Source organism: Rhinolophus hipposideros, assembly GCF_964194185.1.
Source record: "Rhinolophus hipposideros genome assembly, chromosome: 20".
NCBI lineage: Eukaryota > Metazoa > Chordata > Mammalia > Chiroptera > Rhinolophidae > Rhinolophus > Rhinolophus hipposideros.
This window is the reverse complement of record NC_138066.1, coordinates 32,188,432-32,211,361: the sequence shown is the minus strand read 5'-3', so window position 1 is coordinate 32,211,361 and position 22,930 is coordinate 32,188,432. Positions and strand designations below refer to the sequence as shown.

General features: G+C 48.7%; 1 protein-coding gene across 5 annotated transcripts in view; it reads right to left on the bottom strand.

The window, feature by feature from the left end:
• The window catches only part of FAM117A (family with sequence similarity 117 member A), a 58,208-nt gene that overhangs the window by 5,986 nt on the left and 29,292 nt on the right, over positions 1-22,930 (bottom strand). For 2 of the 5 annotated variants that reach the window (XM_081029257.1, XM_081029256.1), the window contains exons 2-5: positions 11,112-11,281; positions 2,946-3,041; positions 1,375-1,485; positions 785-919 (exon numbers count right to left, since the gene is read on the bottom strand). In XM_081029257.1, the coding sequence (XP_080885383.1) occupies positions 785-919; positions 1,375-1,485; positions 2,946-3,041; positions 11,112-11,281 (512 nt within the window). Of the gene's footprint in view, positions 1-585; positions 920-1,374; positions 1,486-2,945; positions 3,042-11,111; positions 11,282-22,930 lie in introns of those variants that run through there. The other 3 variants (XM_081029258.1, XM_081029259.1, XM_081029260.1) reach the window with 3 other exon arrangements.

The window sequence follows — 22,930 nt, the reverse complement described above, 5'->3', positions numbered from 1 at the left end:
TGCAAGACAAGTATGCAGATTATCGTCACGTACTAAATACCCCTGCCCCTTTTAAAACAGTCACTAATGGTACTTGTACCCACAGCTCACCAGACTGGGTGCGTGTGTTTGGGTGGGTATAAAATCCTATATATATATATATATATATATATGCAAATTAAAAATCAACCAGCAAGTAAATCGTAAACTGAGGAGTGTGCCCACTAGAATTGTATGAATACTGCCCAACTGGCATTCCCCAATTGTACTGTGTCAGTATAAAAATGTGCCTGAGATGGCAGAAAAAGTAGCAAATATTCTGCCTGGGAAGTGGGTCGGGGCAGAGGGCCGTGTAGGAGCTCTGGGCATGAAGGATGAAGGTGCGTCCCCAGTAGAGATGGAGGGAAGGGAAGTGGTGGCACCGGGGTGGCTTGAGCAGAGGCCCAGGGGTGACAGTGCTGATGTCAAGCACGCGGCAACAGTGAGTGGCGCTTTGGCTGAAGAAGGATGCCTACCCCTTCCCGCGGGGACCTGCCCCTCTGCGAAGCCCTGTCCCTTGCCTGTCTGTCTACCCACCACCACAAAGCCCTCTCCAGTGACACCTACCCGGCTCTGCCGTCCCTGTGGTTAAGTCCATTTGAGTTAATAAACTCAATTCGTCTTCCTTCCGTAGGCTGGTGCTTGCATGTTTCTCTGTTGCTGTAGCCACAGCCTGTGAGCGCCAGAGAGCAAGAGTCCCACCTCCCCGTGTCCAGACTCAGCAAGACGCTGCCTGTCAGCGCATCCGGGGCAGAGCCCTACTCACCCGCAGCAGCTCCTCTTCACCCTGCTCCTTCACGAACACCTCCTCTAGCTCTTGGTTGAGCCCTTCCAGGCTGCGGTGCAGGCAGGGGCTGAGTCGCAGGACAGGGGACCCTGAGGGGAAGCTGGGAGGAGATGCCTGAGGAGCAAATGATGTGGTTTCTGAAACCCCCCAAGCCCCGCCTGTCGTCGGCTCTGCTGCAGGGAGGTGGGGGGGACTGTCATGTCTACCCAGCAGAACCAAGCGAGGAAAGGAGGATTTGGGGCCAGTTACAGACTGCAGTAGGCCCATTCAGTGGGGTTCTCCCCAGAAGTGGGAGCTTTGAGAGGGCTGGAGTGTGCTTCTAAAGGTCACAGGAGCCTCACTGCCTCAGCTGGACGGGGTGAGGGTGGAGGAGAGCAAAATTCAGAACAGCAGGAAGACCTTCCAATGTCAGTCAACAAGTCCAAGTTTGCACTACAACTTCACCTGGGCGCCCACGTAGCATGCGGTGTGGTCGGGCTCAGGAGCTGCTCAACCTGAGAGGACCTGCCCCTGGGAGGGAGGTGCCGTGGAGGACGACAGAGGGGAGAAGGCTCGGGGGGGAAACATACCCTCAGTGCTCCCCGCACAGCATGGTCCCCTTGGAGTGGGGAGCCCCGCTCCTTCTCTTTCCCACTGCGGCTCAGCTTTGTCCTCTGCAGCTGTTGCTTCAACTTGGTAATCTGGCAGCCCAGAGAGGGGGAGAGGGGGGGCAGGTGAAGCAAAGCACAGTGCATGAGTCCCTCCTCCCAGATGTGGCTCCTGCCAGAGGCGCGTGACAATCACAAAAGGGAGATGGCAGTTACTCTTCCATCTCAAAACACCTCAGCAGTGTTCAACATGCTGACGATAGGTTCATTGGGCAAGCTGGGAACCTATTAACTAGATATCGGACGCTCTGAATTACCATGTATTCCACAGATGGCCCACTTTCCACAAAAATTAAAAATACACAATGCTGAAACCATTTTTGTCTTTCACAGATTCCAACGGCATGGAATACTACTCTATTAATAGAAATGGGAAATGATGTTTTTGATTTCACTCCCCAAAGTACATTCCCAGCTATCTCAAAGGCCCTGGGACCAGGAAGGATGGAAGGACTTTCCCCCCATTTTAAAGCAGACTGCACTGAGCAAGGAGCGGGCTCTCCAGAAGGAATATCAGATTTTGTCCCGACTTCCATTTCCTGTGACAATTATGGATTATCTTCAACAATCCTGAATATTATCCCTGTCACATTTGTAATTCTGGACCTACTTGCCTCAGCTGGCAAATGTCAGGAGATGCAGAACTATTTAAATACGGGCCTAAATTAAATGAAATTCAGAGAGTAGATCTGCTGCCCACAGCCATACAATTTATGGCTCCTGCCAGGAAGAAAGTGCTTTTAGATTTGCTATTGGGGATCATTGAACCATGACTCCACATTTAGTGTAAATAACTTGCCTACTCTGATAATTAAAAACATTAAATACTTTGTATTTCCCACTAGCCTTAAACACTTCATCTTTTTTCTCTGCTCTTGCAACCAAGAGGGCAGAAGCCACTCCCCTAGAAAGCGGTGGAGTGTGACTCCTGGGAAGTTGGCCTGGGGAGTTGGCCCTGTCAGGAGCTGCCCCCCGGCTGGTCACGCGAGGCCTAGAGTATGGCTTTCTCTATTCAACCTCAATGCCTAGAACCCCCTGAGGAAAAAGGGAGAGTCAGGGGAAAGTGCTGGGGAACACATACCTATCTTTTTCTTCTTTTAAAAATAAGGGAGGACGAGTAGTGAAGTAGTAAATGGGGTTGGGGCCTCCAAGTCCCAGGAAGTCGTTCCCTCTCCCTATCTCTCCGGTCTCTGAAACTGCTTATCTGGGTCCAACCTCAAAGTAGAGTGAGCAAATGGTGGCTCCCACCCTGTGCTTGGCTGCTGAAGGGCAGCAGCACCACTGACCAACCCCTGCTGGCAGGAGCACCTGGGCCCCTACGGCCCAGCCACCACGAGGCTGGGAGGCAGCTGGGAAGGAGCCAGCTCAGTAGGAAAAGGCTAGGGCGAAGCAATGAGATCAGAAATGTGAGTCCACTTTGGAGCAGCTGTGTCCATGGTGCTGGGGTACACAAGAGGCAGCGACCCCAGCAGGAAGGCAAAGGGGGCAGTTACCTCTTTGCGGTGGTCTGTGCTGCCCCAGGACGCTGAGCGTTTGTGTGTACAGGAGCTGGACCGCTCGCCTTCAAGCTCTTGCCAGGACAGCGGCGTCTGCAGGGAGAGGAACCCAGTGAGCTAGAGCAGCTTCTCAGGCTGGCTCAGGGGAAACAGACACACGGTTCCCAAACAGAGGTGGTGGCTCTTCGAAGGCTTCTCTCTCATCTGCTCATCAACTCCTCAAACCGTCAGCCTCTTTTATTCTTTCGGGCTTCTCCACCTGCACCACCTCTTTCCCAATCCGCTTCCTCCAGGAAAGCTTCCCTGATAAACCAGTAAGGCCAACCTGCTCTCTCCTCTCTTACGACTTTTACACATGGATGATGGCCCCAGTGCTGCCCTCCCTAGTCCCAGCAGCTCCAAAGCAGCACAGGCGCAGGGACCCACTGGTGTCCTCAATTCTCACACCCTCCATGTACCCAGCACGTGCCCAGGCTCCTGGGAGCCTAATGAAAATGAGTTAGTAGACAGGACTCCAGGAAGGAGTCGTTAATTAGTGAAACGGGAAAAAGGTCACCAGAGATTCCCCACCCTCCATCCCTGACCCAAGCAGGAGACGTGTGTGCAGGGCCGTGCCTCAAGCTTGTCCCATGATTTTCCCCAGTACAGAGAGTAAGTGTTGGGGACCTGAAGTCCTCCTGAATATGCAGGGGAGGGGACATTTTCAGAAGGAGGGAGCCAAGAATTCTGAACTCAGCCCTGACTCCTGAGCCCTCTTGGCTCCATCACAGCTCCTTCTCCTGGGCCCTGCTCTGTGCCTCGTGAGAACAGGACTCTGTCTGCCAGCCTCCCTCCCCTGCTGCACAGAAGACAAAGTTGGCCCAAGATGGAAGCAGGGGGAGTTGTAGCCCCACTTCCGGAGCCCCCATCCCAGGGAGGAAGCTGTTGGCTCTCAGCACAAGGCAGGAGGACAAGATCCCTCCCCACGACCAACATCCCTACTTCCATTCCAAGGGAGGGGCCCAAGGGGGGACACTCCAGTGGAACCAGTTCCTCTCTAACTTCTTTACACAAGCTGCCAAAACCATGAGGGCCTGGGAACCGTCTCCTCCAACAGATCTGCTGACCTCCCCCGAGAGGTTGTTGCAAACAGAAAGGAGGAGGAAACGAGAAAAAACCAACAACTCAACACCCAGCAGCTGCTAAGAAGAGCTCGGCAGGGGTAGTCTGAGCAGGATTGTGGGAGCAGTCCGCCCTGTGTGACAGCTGCAGTGGAGAGGGGCCGCCAGGGGAGCTGAGGCTCCCTGGCTCTTCCTTCTCCCAGCTGCCTACCGATCAGGACCTTCGCTGGGCCGTGGGACACAGCCAGTGTGAGACAACCACCCTACTTCCCTTCTCTGCTAGCACCACAAGGAGACTATCAGATCCATTTCCGTACAGTCCCGTTAGGAAGAGGGCAGGCAGCACATGCTCCAAGCCCATACCCCAAAGCCCTTGAGGTGGAGCTGGCTCTGAGAGTCTGTGGAAACCAAGCAGCTGTCTACTACCAAATGCCCACATGTCCCTAAACCAGGGTTTGCAGACAGAGCCTCAGAAAAGGCTGCTGCATAGACTGGAAAGTGAGGAGAAATCCATCTCTCGCAAGCCCCCTCAGCCCAGCGGAAATACGAATGTTATTCCCTCCTAGTGCTCCCAATCCCAGCTCTGCTAATCAAAGCACTGAGTCCCATGCTAGCCTGTGGTCCCTGGAAAGATGGCCGAGGCTACGGAGGAGAGATGACAAAAGCTGAGGGAATGAGCCCACTTCCCCTCCTCCAAGAAGATACTGTACTCACAGGTGGGTGGGGAGATGTAGGAATCAACAGCCACATTCAGGCTGCCACCGGTTCTACTAAGGCAAACTCTTCAACTAATTGCCTTCTTTCTTCTGAGATATGTGAGGGGGCGGAAGGAGAAACGGAGACTAGCGCTGGAGTTTAGAAAGGATGTGCAAATCGTCTCCTCTCTCAATCCATGTTCCCCCACTCCTCTCTGCTCTGCAACACTTTCCAGCACCTGCTGCCTACCTTGTGGAAACTGTGCTACCAAGGCCTCCCTTTGCCTCCTCACCCACCCTCTGGCCTTAGATAGCACCATCTTGCCCTCCATCCCATGGGCTCTCCTCTCCATACCTGGCTCTCTGTCCGACCCATGTCCTTGTTCTTACCTTGCCCCTGAGCTCTAAGCCTGGTCTCCCCATCCAAGTGCCAACTCTCCCAGCCTTCCTAACTTGTCCTAACTTGTCCACCCCATGCTGTTACTTTGCTCTGTGTCTCCTCTATTCAGATGGGTTCAGGGTATAGACCATTCATGCGTTCAATAAATAGTTACTGAAAGCAAACTGTATCATGTACTGTTCCAGGTGCTGGGGACACAGCAATGCAGCAACCAACAAAAATTTGCATGCCCTTTGAGTTTACATTCCAGTTGGGGACACAGTTTAAACAATGATAAATACTAAAGAGAAAAATGCAGCCAAGAAACGGGCTGGCAATGTGGGTGCGTGGGGGTGGGGGTGGGGGGTTGCGGGTTAAATGATTTTAACTGCCTGGCAAGTCCTCCGTGGAGAGGTGAGATCTGACGAAAACCATCAGGCACGTGAGGGAGTAAGCCACATGGACATCCGAGGTAAGAGTGATGGACACAGAGCGAAGAGCAAGTGCCAAGGCCTGCTGCAGGGGCGAGCCTGCTGTGTCTGAGGGAGAGGAGGCGGGTACCTCTGGAGCAGAGTGAGTGACGGGCAGCGTGGTAACAGGCGAGGTTAACAGGCGCGACAGGTTGAAAAATGCCCACCCCAGGGTCAGGCCCTAATCCCTGGAACCTGTAAATGTTCCTAACGTGGTCAATATTTTTTGTAGATACGATTAAATTAAGGTGGAAAGATTATCTTAGGTTACCAGGTGGGCCTTAAGTGCCATTACACGTGTTTTTATGAGAGACAGACGGCGGGAGATTAGATACACACAGAAGAAAAGGCAATGTGACCATGGAGGCAGAGATTGGAGTGATGTGGCCACAAGCCAAAGAATGCTGGCAGCCTCCAGAAGCTGGAAGACGCAGGGAATGGAACTCCCAGAGAGCCTCTGGAGAAAGGGCAGCCCTGCCAACACCTTGAACTTGGCCCAGTGAAATGGAATCAGACTTCTGGCCTCCAGAACTGTGAGAGAATCTATGTTTGTGGTTTTAAGTCACTAGGTTTGAGGTAATTTGTCACAGCAGCTTCAGGAACCTAATACAGTCGTTATTCTGTGTTTGAAGCTGTTCGCATACCGGCCTTGAGGATCCTTAGGGCAGGCACGCACACAAGTGTACGCTGTGGCCCCTCCAACTGGACTGGGCACATCAAGAGTGGGGACTGTGCCCTGCCCCTTATTTGCAGGCCCCTCTACCTCTCACCACGGAGGTCTCACCACGGAGGTCTTGGAGCACAGAAAAGTCACAGCTAAGAAAGGCTCCTTCAAAGAGCAATGCTTTATGGCACAACAGGGACCAAACCGTGCTGCGTGACAGCCCTGTAAGTTGTCGTTCCAGATGATCTTTTGGAAGCAGGGTAGAGTTTGAGCTCAGCAGGCCAAAGTCATGTTTGTCAAAGGGACTCATGCACTAGAACAGATTTATTTGTACACCCAGGGGGAGCAGCTAAGGGAGAAGCAAGGCTATTTACATACCACCAGAGGCATCAGCCAACCGTGCAGATGATGCTTGGATTATGCTTGGATTATGCAAAACTGACTGTGGATTAGACCAGGGAAGGCTTACCTGGGATTCTGAGATCCCACAGCAACATGTGGAAGGATAACTGGGCACGGGGGTGGAGGAGAGCTTTCCAAAGAACAGCCTGACCGAAAACCCTCCCAGCCACAACCTGTATCTCTGCACCCAACCCAACTAGGTTTCTGCCTGGACTCCGAGGTAGAAAGAGTCCTGGTCGTGTTGCCTCCAGTGATGCTGGCAGAGCCCAGCTGGGCCCTGGGAACACAGTCCAGTACCTGTGTGGAGGTGGAGGGCAGTGTGGTGCCTATCCTGGTACAGATGGTCAGTAACTACGTGTTGAAATGAAATCCAGCAGGGAATCAGCCCCCCGGGACTCTGGCCAGACAGAGACAGGAAAGGCTCCGAGGGGGGTCTGCCGGCCAGCGCTGAGAACTCAGGCTGCAGATGGCCAAGGCCACCATCTCTGGCCTACAATCACTATGTAACCCTCAGATTTTCCATCATGAACCCGTTTTCAAACATGCTGTGCTGTTGTCATACCATATGCTGAACAACTGGTCCTATTCACCAGTTTGGAAACTAGGCGCTGTGCCCAGGCCCCACACCCACAAAGGAAGGCCCGTGATGGGCAGACTGAGTTGTGTGTCATCACTAAATATTGAGGCACTGGCTTAGGAAAAGGAGGAAGACACTACACAGGTAGAGAAAGCCACAGAGAGGGAGGGAAGTCTTCCCAGAAAAGGCAAGCCTCCTCTGCCTCTGGCCTTCGGGACACTCCATCAGGTCTGTCAGGCACTTAAGCTATTTGTTTTCTTCCAAAAGGTAAGTCAGGCCTAAAGAAACCAGTCTGTCACAGAGGCTTCCCCACCTCACCTGCAGCAGGCAGAGGAAGTGGGGCTGGGGATGAGTAGAAGAAGGGGTGGGGGAGGCAGGCAGAGCAGGTACCCAGGGGCCCATCCGTCTGGAGGATGAGAACACCAGTGGGGGAACTTTGCTCAAACAGTCATTCCAGCTGTGGTGAGACCACTTCCTCCCTCTAGAAGAGTGCAAGAACACTCAGATGCTTTGCACAGCAAGAAGGGAGAGGGGTGACCGCAACCAGTGTGTGCTGCCATCACTGCCCTGGTGCGGGCCCAGCTACTAGGAGGGGCCAGCGCAAAGCACTTGACAGCCAGCTCTGGTTTGCCAGCTGACCTGGGGGAAGGGTGGTCCAGAGAGCGGAAAACATTCAGATTGATCTGGAGAATCCTGACAAAGTCTTCCGAGACACAAAGGAACCTCCTCCAGATGATGGTCACTCCACACAGAAGCCCTCTGCATCCTCCCTGGCTGGCCACTCTGCATCCAGCTCTCGTTGAACCCAAACTCTTCCTTGTACTCACCATGCTGGTCTCGGGGAGACTGGTTGTCCCTCTCCCATTGCTTGTTCTGGCTCAGAACATGCAATAGTTCCAAAGCACTCCTTTACCAATTACCACATTTAGACCTCCTCCTGATTCCTAGAACAACCAACTTCCCAAATAAGATCCGTCCACCTCTCTTTCTCCCCTGCCTCAAATATGTGGGTAACCCAGCTCTCCATGTCAGACTGTAAATTGCCTGAGGAACTATCCGTGCTATCCTCTGTGCCTAAGAGCTTAAGACACAGCGAAGCCCAGGCAGGGAATACTGGGACTGTGGGCAACCTGCTATATTCAAGAACGGAGAGCTTTTCACTCCATCTTCTGCCTTGTGAGGATGCCTGGCTATCTAAACGGCAGGTGTTCTACGCTTGCTGCCCAGATCTGAAACTTGCTTGGAATGGGCAGGACGCTTGCTTGCTTTAGAGGGTTCAGAAAGCAGAGCTGCTCAGCCTAAGCCTTAACAATGGCAGGCAAGGCAAGGCAGGCCCCTGGGAATGCCAGGGCTGATGTGGTCTCCAAACACACACTCTACTTGCTGGCTCTGGAGTCGGGTGGGTGAGGAGTGCAGGGGGAAAAGTAAGAGAGCAGAAGTGAGGGCCTGCCAGATAGGCTGGATGTACTGCACCGGTATAGCCGAAAAAGGAAGGGCAGAAGGTGGGGTACGAGTGGGAACAGCCCCCCTTGAGCTCAAAGGAATTAGGGTAAGGTTCCGGCATCATTCTATTTTTAACAACTTAAAAAGCCTTCAAGGACTTTGGTAGATCCCACCTCCGTACCTTCCCTCTACCTTTCCCCACACTTCCTTTGCACTCCCTAATAAAACCTCTCCCTCATCTCTAGTCCTTTCTGGGTGGTATACCAGCACTCAGAAGAGAAGGCACACCAATGACTTAGGGAGATGCCAGGAGAGCCACAGGTCATCATGGTGTAATACCAGTGTGGAAGAAGGTAGTTTGTGCCAGGTCAGGGGGCTCAAGCAGGAATTTGAATGGAGCTCAAAACCTAGAAGCAGAAAAGTCCCAGAAGGCCAGGAATGAAAGATGGGCAGAGTGCATATTTTGGTTTGGATGCCTAGTTGATCAGAATTCTCCCACCTCCGGACTGCAGCCACAATATTGACAGGTTGCTAAGAGTTCCTCGAGGGCTGGAGCCCATCCCAGGAAAAGAGGAAAGCTGCACAGTTCAGCCTTGCCAGACCCACAGAGGCGCGTCGCTGACCTCTGTCTTGTCGTGGCAAAAAGCCCAGACTTGTTACATAAAAGATCTGGCCTGCAGCTGGAGCTTGAGCAGCACTATACAGCCTAGAGCCCATGCCTCTAAATCCGGCCAGGGAATGTCTGAGGCCAAGCCTGCCTTGGGTTGACAAAGAGAACACTACCTGAGGAGTGGGATCGAGGCTTCCTAGAAGGCTGGCAGCAGGAAATGACAGAGAAGGGCTACGAGGAAGCCTGCTGCTGACTGACAAAGGGCTGCAATCACGAGTTTACACACTCAAAGCAACCTCAAGTCCTACTCCTCCAGGAAGCCCTCCTTGACTACATTACTTGGGATAAATACTCCTCTCGAAAGAGAAACAAGTGTGTGTTCCAGGCCTATGAGGGGGCGCAGCTTAACCTATCCTGCTTACCCTTTTCAAAGAGTATGGGGAACAACCCTTACTATAGTGTCCAGGGCTCCCAGGAAGTAGGCCTGCTCTGTCTGCTACCTGGAGTGTGTTTTCCCTTCACATTCTGTTTGTAGATCTAAAGGGGGCCATCGATTTTAACTCCTACAATTTCTTGTTGGTTCAAGGTGGGGTATTCCCATGAGAATTCCCCTCCTCTGAACTGTGCCAGACATTTGGCCCCATCTCAGCCCTTGGCTGTCTGTTCACTGGCCCTCATGGAACTGGCATCCAGACACACAGGCCAAATGTTGCTCTCATTTCCTTATTCTTCATTTCAACATGCCAAGAACAGTACTGGGCATTCAGGCTCTCACTACTAATATTTGAAAATGGATCTCGTTTAAAAAATAAATAAAAGAAAGGGACCAATGGGATGCGCTCAGAAGAGGAAGTAGGGGAAAGTGAGCGCACAAAACTTTCACATTTGGCCATCACCCCACCTATGAGCAGGCAAAGTGGGCACATGCCCCCCAGCTTGCAAAGGAGGAGCTGATTTGCCCAGGATCCCCCAGGATGGTGGTCTGCCGCTGAGCCCGTGTTCTTCCCATTCCGCTTCCTCCTTTTCCTGAGAACAACTCATTTATTCTGAAGTTAAACAGGAATGGGTTTTAAATGCATCAAAAGGGAGATGATTTGGCTCTTAACATAACTGCTAACAATGCTGAAGTCCTGAATCAGATTAAGAAATATCTTTGTGCAATTTCACATATGAGATGACTTCTTGCTCAGGCTAACACTATCTTATTCAAAAACCAACAAGAGCACTGGATGAGCTATGGAGAGTCCTTCCAAGTTTATGATTCTTAGTGACTGTCGTGAAGAGAAGGGGACCTGGGCTCCAACAGGACTCCAGCGGGTCCACTGAAATCCCGGGTGGGGCTGCTGGCTCGGGATCAACTCTCCATTATCTGCGAGCTTTCCATTACTATTGCTCCAGGGAGACCTACCCTGGCTCGACACACTTTTTGGCCACCTCTTCCAGTTGTCTGGGGAACGCAAACTCAATTGAATGTTGGCCCCCGTGTAATTTTAGCAAGGTAAATCTCATTTTTTTAACACCTAGAATAAGTTCCAAAATCAACTCTTGCTTAGCCACACATGAATACTCAAGCCAAACTGAAACATCCCACCCAGATCGACTTCTCTCTTCCACCAGTCAGGTGGAATGCAAACTCATTTTCATGTAAGTTTACAAAGAAAACCAAGCTGGTAAACATTAGATGAGGAAAAGCGGCATGGTGACAAGGCACAGCCTAAACCCAGGACAAATCATTTCAGGGACTGAGATTGGTAAGTAGCCCAATGGCCTCCTCAGCCAGCCCCCTCCCCCATCCTTATCCCATTAGGAGAGCGCTTCATTACCTGGGTGGCCTTGTCATTGGTACAGCAGGTGAAGGCCCCATCAGCATCTCGTGGCCACTGGCCCAGAAGGTAGGAGCTGAGGATGGTGTCCAGGGAGAATGTACGTCGGACCTGGGGTGGCTGAGGCCTACACACTGGCTTTTCTGGGGCCACGGAACATGGGACGCTGGCTGGAAGAGAGCACAGCCCGCCCCTTGACATCAGCATGGAGGAAGGAGACATGGTAACCAACCTTCTCTCCTCAAGGAAGCCTCACCTGCCTGTCACCTCTTCACTTGTATGCACCCCCTCCTAAAGGAACTTGAAGCTGCCCATTAAAGCACAGTCTGCAGCGGGCTCTCCTGACTTAGGGAGAAGCCAGGAGAAGCGTTGAAAAGTCACAACGCTTGCCTGTGGTTGGTAGATGAACCAGTTTCATTTCTGGAAAGTACCCCTCACAGGTTAACCAGCTGGTCATTATCATTGGAAACAACTTCTACCATTTTACTTTGGACTGGGGTGCTTTACATACATGTCCTCTATCTTTATCCTGTCCTTAATGGACTATAAACTGAACTCTGCGGTCTCCATACTGAGTTTCCTAAGAGCAGGAGTGTTGCACATCACAAAAGAGGGAACTCTAAGAGGACAAAAACCAAGTTTTCTTCCATCTTTTGTCTCCGGCCCTTCTTCCTCCCTCTAGCACTCACTGCAGGGCTCCCACGCACTGTACAAATTCAACCCAACTTACTGAAGGACTCTTCATACTTCCTTCAAGACTGGCTAGCCCCAGGAATGTAGGTGCACAAGACAAAGAGAACAATATAACTACTTTCAACTACCTGTACTGAGGAATCAGCTTGAATCAGTTTAGGGAAACATCCAAGTCTTTTGGTTCTCTCCTCTGTCTCTTACTTCTGGCTCAGGGGGACAAAAATAAAGCAATTTATAATTGCTTTATTTATATTTTCACCTTGGCTACAGCTTTCTGGGAGAAGGTGAAAGTTGAAACTGTTGATGAAATAGAAGGGTTTGGGAATCATCTGTAAGTTTCGATCATCTGGGTGGACCATGTTTTTCATGGCCACATTCTTAACACGCTACTTAAGATCATAAGGCTCTCTCCTTTAAACCGAGCAAAATGCTTTCCCATCTGTACTAATCCCTTGATAATTCATGTGTGCGTGAAGCACAGCAAAAGGAACTGGGGATTGTAGGTATAAAGAAACTTGAAGACGCTACAGGTTGGCAGCGCCTCAAAAAGTTAAACTTGGAATTATCATACAAACCAGCAATTCCACTCAAGGTATATATACAAAGAATTAAAACCGGAGTCTCAAAAAGCTATTTGTATACCACATTCATAGCAGCTTTATTCAAAACAACCAAAAGATGGAAGCAACCCAACGGTTCATTGACAGATGGAAGGATAAACAAAATGTATATACGTGCAATGGACTCAGTTTCAAAAAGGACTGGAATTCTGATACATGCTACACCATGGATGGAACTTCCAACACTATACTAAGTGAAATAAGACACAAAAGGACAAATATTGTATGAGTCTACTTATATGAGGTCCCTAGAATGGGCAAATTCATAGGGACAGAAAGTAGAGCAGGGGTTACCAGGGGCTTGGGGGGAGTTATCGTTTAATGGGCACTGAGTTTCTGCCTGGAATAATGAAAATGTTCCGGAAATGGATAGTGACGATGGTTGCACAACACTGTGAGTGTACTTAATGCCACTGAATTATAAAGATAACAGTGGTTAAATGGTAAATTTTATTTTGTGTGTGTTTTACTACAATAAAAAAGAGACACTAACAAAACTATCTATTCTCCTTATTCTCCAAACCAGTTTAGGTACTGACATACATTTTGCCATAGATGTCATCAATGTGAAATGTGCTACACTATGTTCTGCTTTGTTCTACCCATTTCATATACCCATTTCCAAGTATCAACAATCTACATATTTGTCATTCTTAATGACTATGTAATATTCCACCAGGTTGATAAGCAGTTATTTGCTTAGCTATTCCCACATTACTAGACATTTGAGGGTTCCTCCCCAGTTCGGATATCATAAATACGACTGCATGGACAACTTTCAGTCTCAATTTTTATTGAATTCCTGGCATATGTCTAAGTCATCTCTCTCGGCTATCATATAACATGTGCTCACTTAAAACAAATTATAAATGACTTGTAATTACAAAAGTAGTAAGTGTGAATTGTGAAAAAGTCAAGAATTACAAAAATATAAACAAAAAGGGGGAAAAACCCTCAAATTTCAACACCCAGAGATAATCATTAATAATTCTCCAAGGTATATATCCTTGTAGCCTTGTCTTATGCTTGTGCATGCTTTAAAATAAAAACTGGGATCTTACTGTACATATCGTTATCGTTTTGCAATGTGTTTTCCCCCTCTATCATAAACACCTTTCCAAATCAATATATATTAACCTCCAACACATCCTTTTAAATGATCTCAGTATTTCTGTTAAAACTCTTCAAAGGCTCTCTTTCAAAGAAGGTACTCAAAGGCCTCATGTTCTGTCCCACTTACCTTTCCTTCATACTTCACTACTCTTCAAAGTCTCTATGTCTTGGACAAACTATACTACGCACCATTTCCTACCCATGTCCTGGGCCTTCCCTTCTCTGAGGTTTTGCACATGTGCCCAGGGTTGAAATCTGATCCATCCATCAGGGCCAGCCTAATTGCTCCACCTCCATCTCCACAGAGCCTTCTGGATTCCCTGAAAGGAATGTCTCAGGATTTTCCGCTTTACCCCAGCACTTTGTATACCCTTCTAGTTATCACCCTCCCTCTTGGATTGTGAGTATTTATAACACCTAGATAATAAACAACCTGCAGCCAAGGACTGTCTCTAATTTATCTTTGTACCCCTCGCAGTGCCTAGAACATAGAGCTGGTGATTGGCAGGTACTTGAGTATTTGCATAAAATCAAAAAACTGTTACTACAAGGGTAAACCTGCCCTAATTATACCATGGATGCTAAGTTCGCCTGCCTTGCACATCCACACTCAATCCACTCCCTGGGAGGAAAGCCCCAGAGCTGCTTGTCATTTTTCCTGTCTCTGAGGTTCAAGAAGGCCCAACCTCCCCTCCCCCTCCCTGTGCCTTTTGCCCAGTAAGTTAGTGACAGGCACGCTGAGCTCAAGCCCCAGCTTCATCTCTTCCACTAGCATTTCAACCACTCCTCTTCCTAGTCTGCAGTCAAGATAAAAAGTGGCAATCAGATATTTCTGGGATCTTCTGACCCACGTCGGCAGCCAGGTCAGATACCAAAATGCTGTCCCCTGTGTCCCTCCTCCAGAAAAGCATGTTTACAAGATTACACAACAGAAACAAAAAGGCAGGTGGGAAGCAGATGAGCAAGAGACTGGCACAAAGGCCAGAATGCCATGACCGTAAGGCCTGCTTCACCGCTGCACGGAGGGACAGGGCTGTGACTCCAGGGCTGAGAAAGAAGCAACGAGGAGAAAGATTTCTCTCCCAGCCCCTAAGAAGTTGCTGCAAAAATCTCCTTTAGATTTGTTCCTCACCGAGACCCTAAGTGTTCTACTGCGCTTCTACAGTAGGCAAGTTTTGCCCCATCCCCACAGAGTTCTTTTGTGTGTGATTTGTACTCTCCCACCAGCTTGCAAAGAGGTGAGGAGAAGACTGGTAAGGAAACCAAGGCACAGGGAAGGCCAGCCTCAGACTGGCGCAGTTGCCCAGCTGGTCCGCACAGTCGTGGATGTAAATCCAAGCCTCCTCCCTCCTGTCAGCTCACTGGGGCTCTTGCATGAGGAACACCTTGTGAGCCGGCCACGATACCTGCCTGGACTCCTGGAGGGAGGACTGCCTTTTTAGCTCCTTCTCAGGGACAGGGAGTTAGGCCTGACTGGGGGTCTGCAATGACCCTTCTTGGGTTTTGCGTTTGTTTGGCATTTTGAAAAAGCCTTCCAACCTGGGGGAAAGCCTTCTACTCTCTCCTGGGGACAATTTAAACCATACCCATTTTACATCAGTTCCTATTACTGATGGCACTTTCATATCCCATCCATTCCTAAGCTACAGTAGGAGTCTAATCTCAAGGGCAGCAATCAGTTGTGGTACTTTACTCCCAATACTCACATGGTTAGGGAGGACCCAGAATCCTGGAATGTGGTGTGAGAATCCAACCACCCATTTTGGCCAACTCTCCGCGCTTTCTGGCCACCTCTGACCAAAGTGATTTACAAAGACTCTGAGGGCTTCATGGGTCCTGACTTACTCTTCCATGTACCAAAAACAACAACAAAAAAAACCCCATAAATACACACAAAAAGGGAGGGGAGTAAGAGAGAAGGATGGGGATGGGGAAAAAACCAAGCACCCTAATCCAAACCAGCAGCCCCTGAGCCCCTCCTCTCTGCTAGATCTGCAAGGATCTCACCACATGGAAGTCAAACGGGAGTGCTTGCCTCAGTTTCTTTTCCTTAAACGCAACAGCTGGGCCTCAGCCCTGTTTCTACAATGAGCACATCCTAGCACAGGGTGCTGGCTCAGCTCCCAGCCAGCCACAAGGTGACAGAGTTCCCTTCAGTCGCAGAGCCCTCAGCCAGGCCCTCTCCCCTCCCAAACCCCCAGATTCTTGGCAGGTCCCAACCCCTTAGAGACTAAAATGCCATCTTTCCTCAATGCCCAGAAGACAAATGGAGGCGGGCACTTAAAATTTTTAGATTTTGACAGGGAAAAACAAAATCTACCACTTACTTCAAAACCTCACCCCAAATAGTTTGGGGAGCATCTGCTAATTTGGGCACCAAAACTAATTAAGGGCTAAACCAAGGTACCACGTTCCCTCCAAACACAACACAAACCCAAACCCAAATCAGACATTTTCTTTTGTGCCATCCTCGAAGAGGCTGCAGGCTGGAGCCGTGTGCCCCCCAATTATCTGCGGGCTCCGATGGCAGGGACCTAGCTCTGACTGCAGCTCTTTCCTCACTGTGCTGTGAGCACGGCAGGCACCACACATCCTCCCTGGGCCTGCTCTCCCATCTGGCAGGCAGGAGCACAAGCCCAGCCTCAGTGACCTCCTGGGGAAGCTGTAAAGGACAGAAGAGGCAAATGTACTTTAAAGTCTTCATTAGCTGGATTATGTCAAACCAATTGTCACTTAACCCCTCCCCCCACCAAAGTCCTTTAGGATTGAGGGGGTGAGGGAGCCTAAAAAGAGGAGACGACCCAGAAAAGAGGTGCAGAGTGACTTCTCACTTCTCACCACTGTCCCCTGGGAAGGTGCACCTCTGCAGTGTCAAGCCCTTTCCTTTACTACGGCCAGTCTAATCCAGCCTGGACGCCACTTTGAATAAACAATGCCAGGGGTGGGGGGGAGGAGGGGGATAAAGCTGCTTGTAGACCTGGGCCTCAGCACCGGCGGGTCAGCACTCAAGTTGTACTGCCCCCTGAGACCAACCGCAGTGGGCAATGTCCCCTAAGCAAGCTCACCAGTTTGTGTGGTTGAAATAGGGGCTCATGGGCTTATCCCTCATGGGAAGACCAGAAAGATCTGGGTAGTGGGGTCTCCTCTGCAACTGTGTGATTCTGGTTAAAGGAGAAGCAGCGCTGAAAAGTCACAATCGTTGATTGTGGTTGGAAGACGAACTGGTTTCATTTCTGGAAAGTACCCCTCTCAGATTTGGGAAACGGGGGGTGGGGGAATAAAAGACAATCAGCTACCCTATCTGAGAAGAGATGCCCATATCCTGACAGGCCATGACAAAGCAGCAGGCTGTCAGGCACTGGCTGGGTGGCTGCAGGAGGGTGGAGTGTCCTGTTTCCAGCACTGCAGGGTATTATCGGCCCATCGCACGCAGCAGCCTCCACGGTCCAACCACCTGGCGAAGCACGCTGGCACGGGGCCAGGCCATTTCACCATGCAGCTGAGCAGTGGCAGATGCTTTGGTTCTTGGGCAACGGCAAATGGAAAAAACAAAACAGCACACACCGGAGATAAGAAGCCTTGGGTGATATCTTCCAGAGCCACTTGGCCCTGTCTCCCAACTGCTGCATTTGTATGGCTTTAGAGAGAGGGCTCTGAGTGGAGAAGGCCAGCAGTCAAGTGTGTGTGCAGTGGGGGACAGTCAACAGGGCAGATGAGACACTGATGCAAGAGTGGTCAAGAGCGGCCCTGCGCACCAGAGTGGACCGACTGCTTCATCCTGAGTGCCCACAAGCCCGCTCTACGATAAGCCCTGGGATACATGGAGGAGGAGCAGGACGAGAAGCCGCTAACAAGGTGGACACTATCCCTAAGCACCTGAAGGTCCCCCAAGCCGTCTCTGCTGTTCCCTCATGTCTCTGGCTGGAAATCAGCTCAGGCCTGAGCGCACGAGGAAAGCCCCACCCTGGGAGCCGAAGGTGAAGGATGACAGCTCTTAGAAGAAGGGCAAAAAGGGGTCAGGGGAAAGAGGAAGGCAACAGATGATACAGGAAATGAGGTGTTTGTGGCTGCCCTTCTCAACTTGGCCAGAGACAGAATGTGGGGTGGAGGCTCAGCAACTTACGAGGAGAAATCAGGCCCTGACCAAAGGGTCCTGGCTGGGCATCAAGGGGGCCACTTCACTTATTTTACTCTCATGGAGGGGAGAGATGCCTGAGAAATAAGGCTATGTTCCACCCATCCTCCCTCAATTAGCACAAGGCTTCATGATCCTAAAATACCCAAGGAGGACTACAGAAGGAAGAAGACAGCAACAGCCAATGAGACCTCACACATGGCAAACACTCAGCAACTAGCTGGTCCAACAAACGAGTTATGAGTCACTTTCTCATGTTGTTAGGCTTTGAAGCATTATTAGCACTAGTCTTCTCGCCTACCCTCTTAAAGAGAAAATAACTTATTATAATAGAAACTGTACATATGTTGTTGCAAATAAAATGCAGATGAGTGAAAACTGAAAAATAAAAACTGTGCACGCCCTTCCTCAGAGCTCACTACTGTGCATTTCCTTCCTGTTCCCTCACCAGGCACACGTGCATATGTATTTTTAATACAATGAGATCATAATATACCCATATTTCTACAACCTGTCTTTTTCATTCCCTGACTGTCACTTAAGATGGACCAGCAGGCAGGGACCGGGCGGCCCCGGAGGTGAAGGAGGGCACGTGGCTGCACATGGCGAGCGGGCCCTGCCTTGTCCTGGCCGGTCTCCCAGCTGTGCTGCAGCAGTTTCATGGGAGAGAAGAGGTGTTAATCTAGAGAGCAGCAAAGTAACACAGTGATTCAGAATTTCTAAACATTTCCCCAATAACAGATTTAGAGTACGTAGGGGAAGTTCCTCTTAGCAGCTTCACAGGGATTATTTTTCCATTTCAGTACATGTGTGCTCAGATGAAACAGTGAAGGCAGTCTCCTTGTGGTCCAGCACCACTTAACTGCTTAATTCAGGGAGGTGTGGGTTTTGGAGGGAAGTTGTGGTCAAACTGAAATCCCCAATATGACTGTAGAAGAATAAGAAACCCTCCTTGGAAAGCCCAAGGAGACCCCATCTGTCCCAGCTGGGAAAATTAAACTTGGGGCATCGAACAGCTTTAACACCAAGCAATAGCTTCATTTCAACCATAACAGGGAGAAGAAACTAGATTAAAAAGGAGGAAGAAATAAACAGTAACATCACGTTTCCCTTACCAAAAAGGCTTACCTAAAAGAGAAAAGAGTGATATTTATATATGCATGAGAAACTTCTTAGCCAGGCACTCAATTAATTACTGACTCCATACTTAAGTGTGTAGCTCAAGTGAAAGCATTTCAGGCTGGGTGTCTGACTACCCAGGACGCAGATGACATCTATAGGCAGCTGGAGAGAAGCGCCAGGACAGAGCCATCTGGAGATGTCATTGTGGGGGAAAAGTAAGGAAAATGCTAACTCTTCGCAGCAGCAAGGAGGAAAAGGGTGATGTGAGTGAGACAGTGAGAGAGTGAGAGAGTGAGAGTGAGAGAGAGAGAGAGAGAGAGAGAAGACAACAGTTAGACATTTTGTTCAGTTCCCAAGAAGCTGCAATTAGAAGGAAGTGGGGTGAACTTTTCACCTTTTATCTGCATTCTGTGAAGAGTTTTGTAGAATTTCAACATTCTTAAAACAAAATAAAATACTATCACTTACTGATTAGAGCATGCTTTCCTAAGGGATGTACTTGGCCTTTGCATATATAGCACGCAGCCTAGCCCTCTCCCTCTTTAAAAAAAAAATCCTCACTCTGTAGTTATTTGGGAGTGATGAATTTCTGGGAGGCCTATAAACACGAAAGACAGGCATAAACCCTTCAGTATGTTCTCTTCTCACAATGATCTGATTCCTATCTAGAAGAAATCGCCATGTTCAGCCAGCTCTTCGGGAGTCTTTCAAGATACCTGAGGTGAAGGAACAACCAGAGATTAAGGAGGTTTATCTACAATACATCCTGTGAGAGGACAATTGTGATTGAAACTGTACCCTGACTTCTGTTCTGAATGTGTGTACCCCATACTCTCATGAATTCTCTGGAAGAGGGGGCAGAGCTTCCAAGTGTTATAGGTGGGGGGCCCATGGTGCACCATCATGTAGAGAGGTAAACTGATTTGTCCAAAGCCACAGAGCAAATTGAGACACTGGCCTTCCCCCCCACAACCCCCCCCTCCCCCGCAAAAGAAGACTTTTGAAGGGACATTTCCCACACTTGCGTTTCATTGTCAGGTTCAGCTGTCACGAGTGCCTGGCTGCATGGGTCCAGGAACCACTCCGCCGATTGGAAGGGTTCTATTCCTTTCCCTTGCCAGGAATCAGGACGATCACATCCGGGAACATTGTTTTTAACCCACTGAGCATGTTGGGCAAGGGGAGGAAGGAGACAATGAAACCTGAGGGATCCCTTTCTAGTGAGGAAAGTGGAAAGCGAGTGAAAGAAAGAAAAATAAGAATTACGGATAACTTTCAAACAGTCAAAATAATTTCTCCTTTGTGAACAAACCCTGATTTTTCGCTCCATTCAGCTTGCCTTCTCCGTGACCTCAAGCAAACTTCCAGACAGCAATGTATGTGTAAACAACTGATACTCAATTTGATATCAGCCCAAGTCACACAAAATACCAAGACTTTGACAGAACGTGATGGCCCCTTTCTGTTGCCTTCCCCACAATGATTCCAAAACCCCCACATTTTTTATTCTTCTTTTGAACTGCTCATGTCAATACTAATATCTATTAGTGTTAATTCAGAACTGGCTTTATGTAACTTCCAAAATAATATCCCAAGCAGGAGGTCATCGATGGATGCCAAAACTAACGGGAGAAAGGTTGTGGGAACAGAAAATTTACATAATGCCAAAGTATCACCCCATAAACCGCTTATTAAGAGAATAATCTTTTACTATTATTTGTAACATAAATATTTTTACAATGGGAAATTTGGTGATCACCACCTCCGGTGATCAAACTTAACATCCCTAGTAATGGACATTCTGTGCCTCCTAACGTGATAGAATAGGAAGTACACAACCTCACCTATGAAATATTCTTGCCAAAAATGTTTTACCTGAATCACATCAGGCCCCAGACCTACTTCTCATTCACATAAAATACAGGCGATGCAGGAACAAGTGACATACCATCATGACGAAACAGAAAAATCCAGAATGTGGGACAGCTAGAAGACAACTGGTCCACACATTTCAAGTCATTAAAAAGAAAAAAAAAGAAAGAAAGAAACAGGTGGGAGTGGAGGTCTAGATAGACTTTTTAAAAAGACATAACCAAACAAGAACCTTGACGTGATCCTAGATCAAAAACAAAAGTCTTCAAAGGGAAATTTGAAAATGAACTGAATATTAGATGATATAGCTTATAATTTCTTTGGGTGTAATAATAATATTGTGATTATGTAGCAAAATGTCCTTATTCTCAGGAGATGCCACTGAAGTAAAGAACAAAATGTCATAATATTTGCGACTTGTTTTCAAACAGTTCACCAAAAAGGCACATATCAATGCACAAGTGTGTATGTCTAGACAAACATGTACATAATACACAGAAGGAGAGAAGAAAGATTAGACAATTGTAGCTAAAAGTTATCAGTGAGTTGAGGTGAAGGACAAACGAGTATGCATTGAGTTTACAACTTCTCTGTAGGTTTGAAATTTTTCCAAAATACAGTTGTGAAAAATAAAAGACCTGGCTTAATTTGGAAGACAGAAATTCAGTTAACTCCTCAGCAAGGATCTGAACCCTTTAGCATTCCAATCTTGGCAGGTTATATTCAAGTTCACTTGGGTCACTGCTCTGAATTTCTACTTTAGAGAAAGAGAAGATGGGTAAGGGTAAGAAGAAATGAAATAGTGAATGAGAATTAATCCAAGGCAAGGAATTGAAAGATGTAAATCAGTACAAGGTAGAATAAAGATACTAAGTGAACGAGATTTTAAACCATATTACGAAGTGTCATGTCATCCCAGGAGCAAGGGCAAGACGGTGAGCAGAATTAAGGGGTTCCTATTGGTCCAGAATCACAGTTGGAGCTGGATATAACCTCAGATATGCCCAGTTACACCTGGACACCCATTTGCCATTATTGCTCTTCAAAAGGAATGTAGAAACCAGTGAGATCCCAGGGAAAATGGGTAAAAATGGCTAAGGGAAACATAGGTAGATCCCAGGAGGAAGGTGAAATGAATAAGAATGTATCAGTCTCTTCCTGTGTGGGTACAACAATGAAGGGCAGTAAAAAGACTTTATTAGGAGAGTCTAGCTAGATAAAAGAACATTTTGTTCATCAGAATTGAATGAGGGACCTTGTAGAGTCTACCCAAGAACAGCTCCAGGGAGAGAGAATTATACGACCCCAGATGTCTCAATGTTCACCCCTGGAAGGCAGGAGGTTACATCAGAAGAGTCTTGAGCTTCCTCTAGTTTTAGAATTCCCCAACTATTAAAGGGTAAATAAGAGATGGCTACTGACCAATTCAGCTTAACTGAAAACTCGGAGCTCATGTTATTATATGGGGCAAGGTAAGTTAAGATGGGAAAAAGGCACAAAGTCAAGTCGAAGGGAGACTTGCCTTACCAAGGCTGATCAGACAGCTGTGTTCTGAGCTCCCAGCTGATCTTGCCCTCCTCCTCCCCCAAGCAGGAGGTATAAATAGTGCTCAATTTACCTGTGGCCAGCCACAAGCAGAAGGTCTGGTCACATGATTGGGCAAGCTGGGAGTAACCAGCCGGTAGACAGCAGCACTCAAAAGGCAGGTTTGCTCACTCACTAGACTGTACAAGGCTGGAATCTGTCAGGACCTCTGCTTTTAACCATGACTAGGGTTTATTTTGCTCTGGGCTGGGAAGGCGGGTGTTGCTTATAAGGAGCAATTGCTCAGTTATGTTCCTCAGGGCCAGGAAAGTACAGTCACAGAATCTGCTTTGCCTTCAGGGTCTAAAATCCATTAGGGTTACTATGCTCAACACTCACAGCCTTGAAAAGCTGCATGGACCATTTTGTCCCCCTTGCAGAGTCTTCTCTGGTTATCTCCATCTCCTTACTCCAGTTCTACTCTGTGTCCCCAGCTTCAAAGAGGAGATCCCCAAGAGACCACTACATCCCATCTAGTGGTTCCCTACCTAGCCTCTGACATCCTGGAACTGACCCAGCCTCACCTCACCACAGTGGCAAATTCCCAGGCTGTGCCCTACCAGTGGAAAAACCCCAAATCGTTCTGGGCAACATTCCAAGGCAGCCCCTGTTCTGAAACCCTGGTTTTGCTGGTTGTTCAGATCTCTTAAAGGAGCCTCAAAGGTTACATAGTGCCTCCA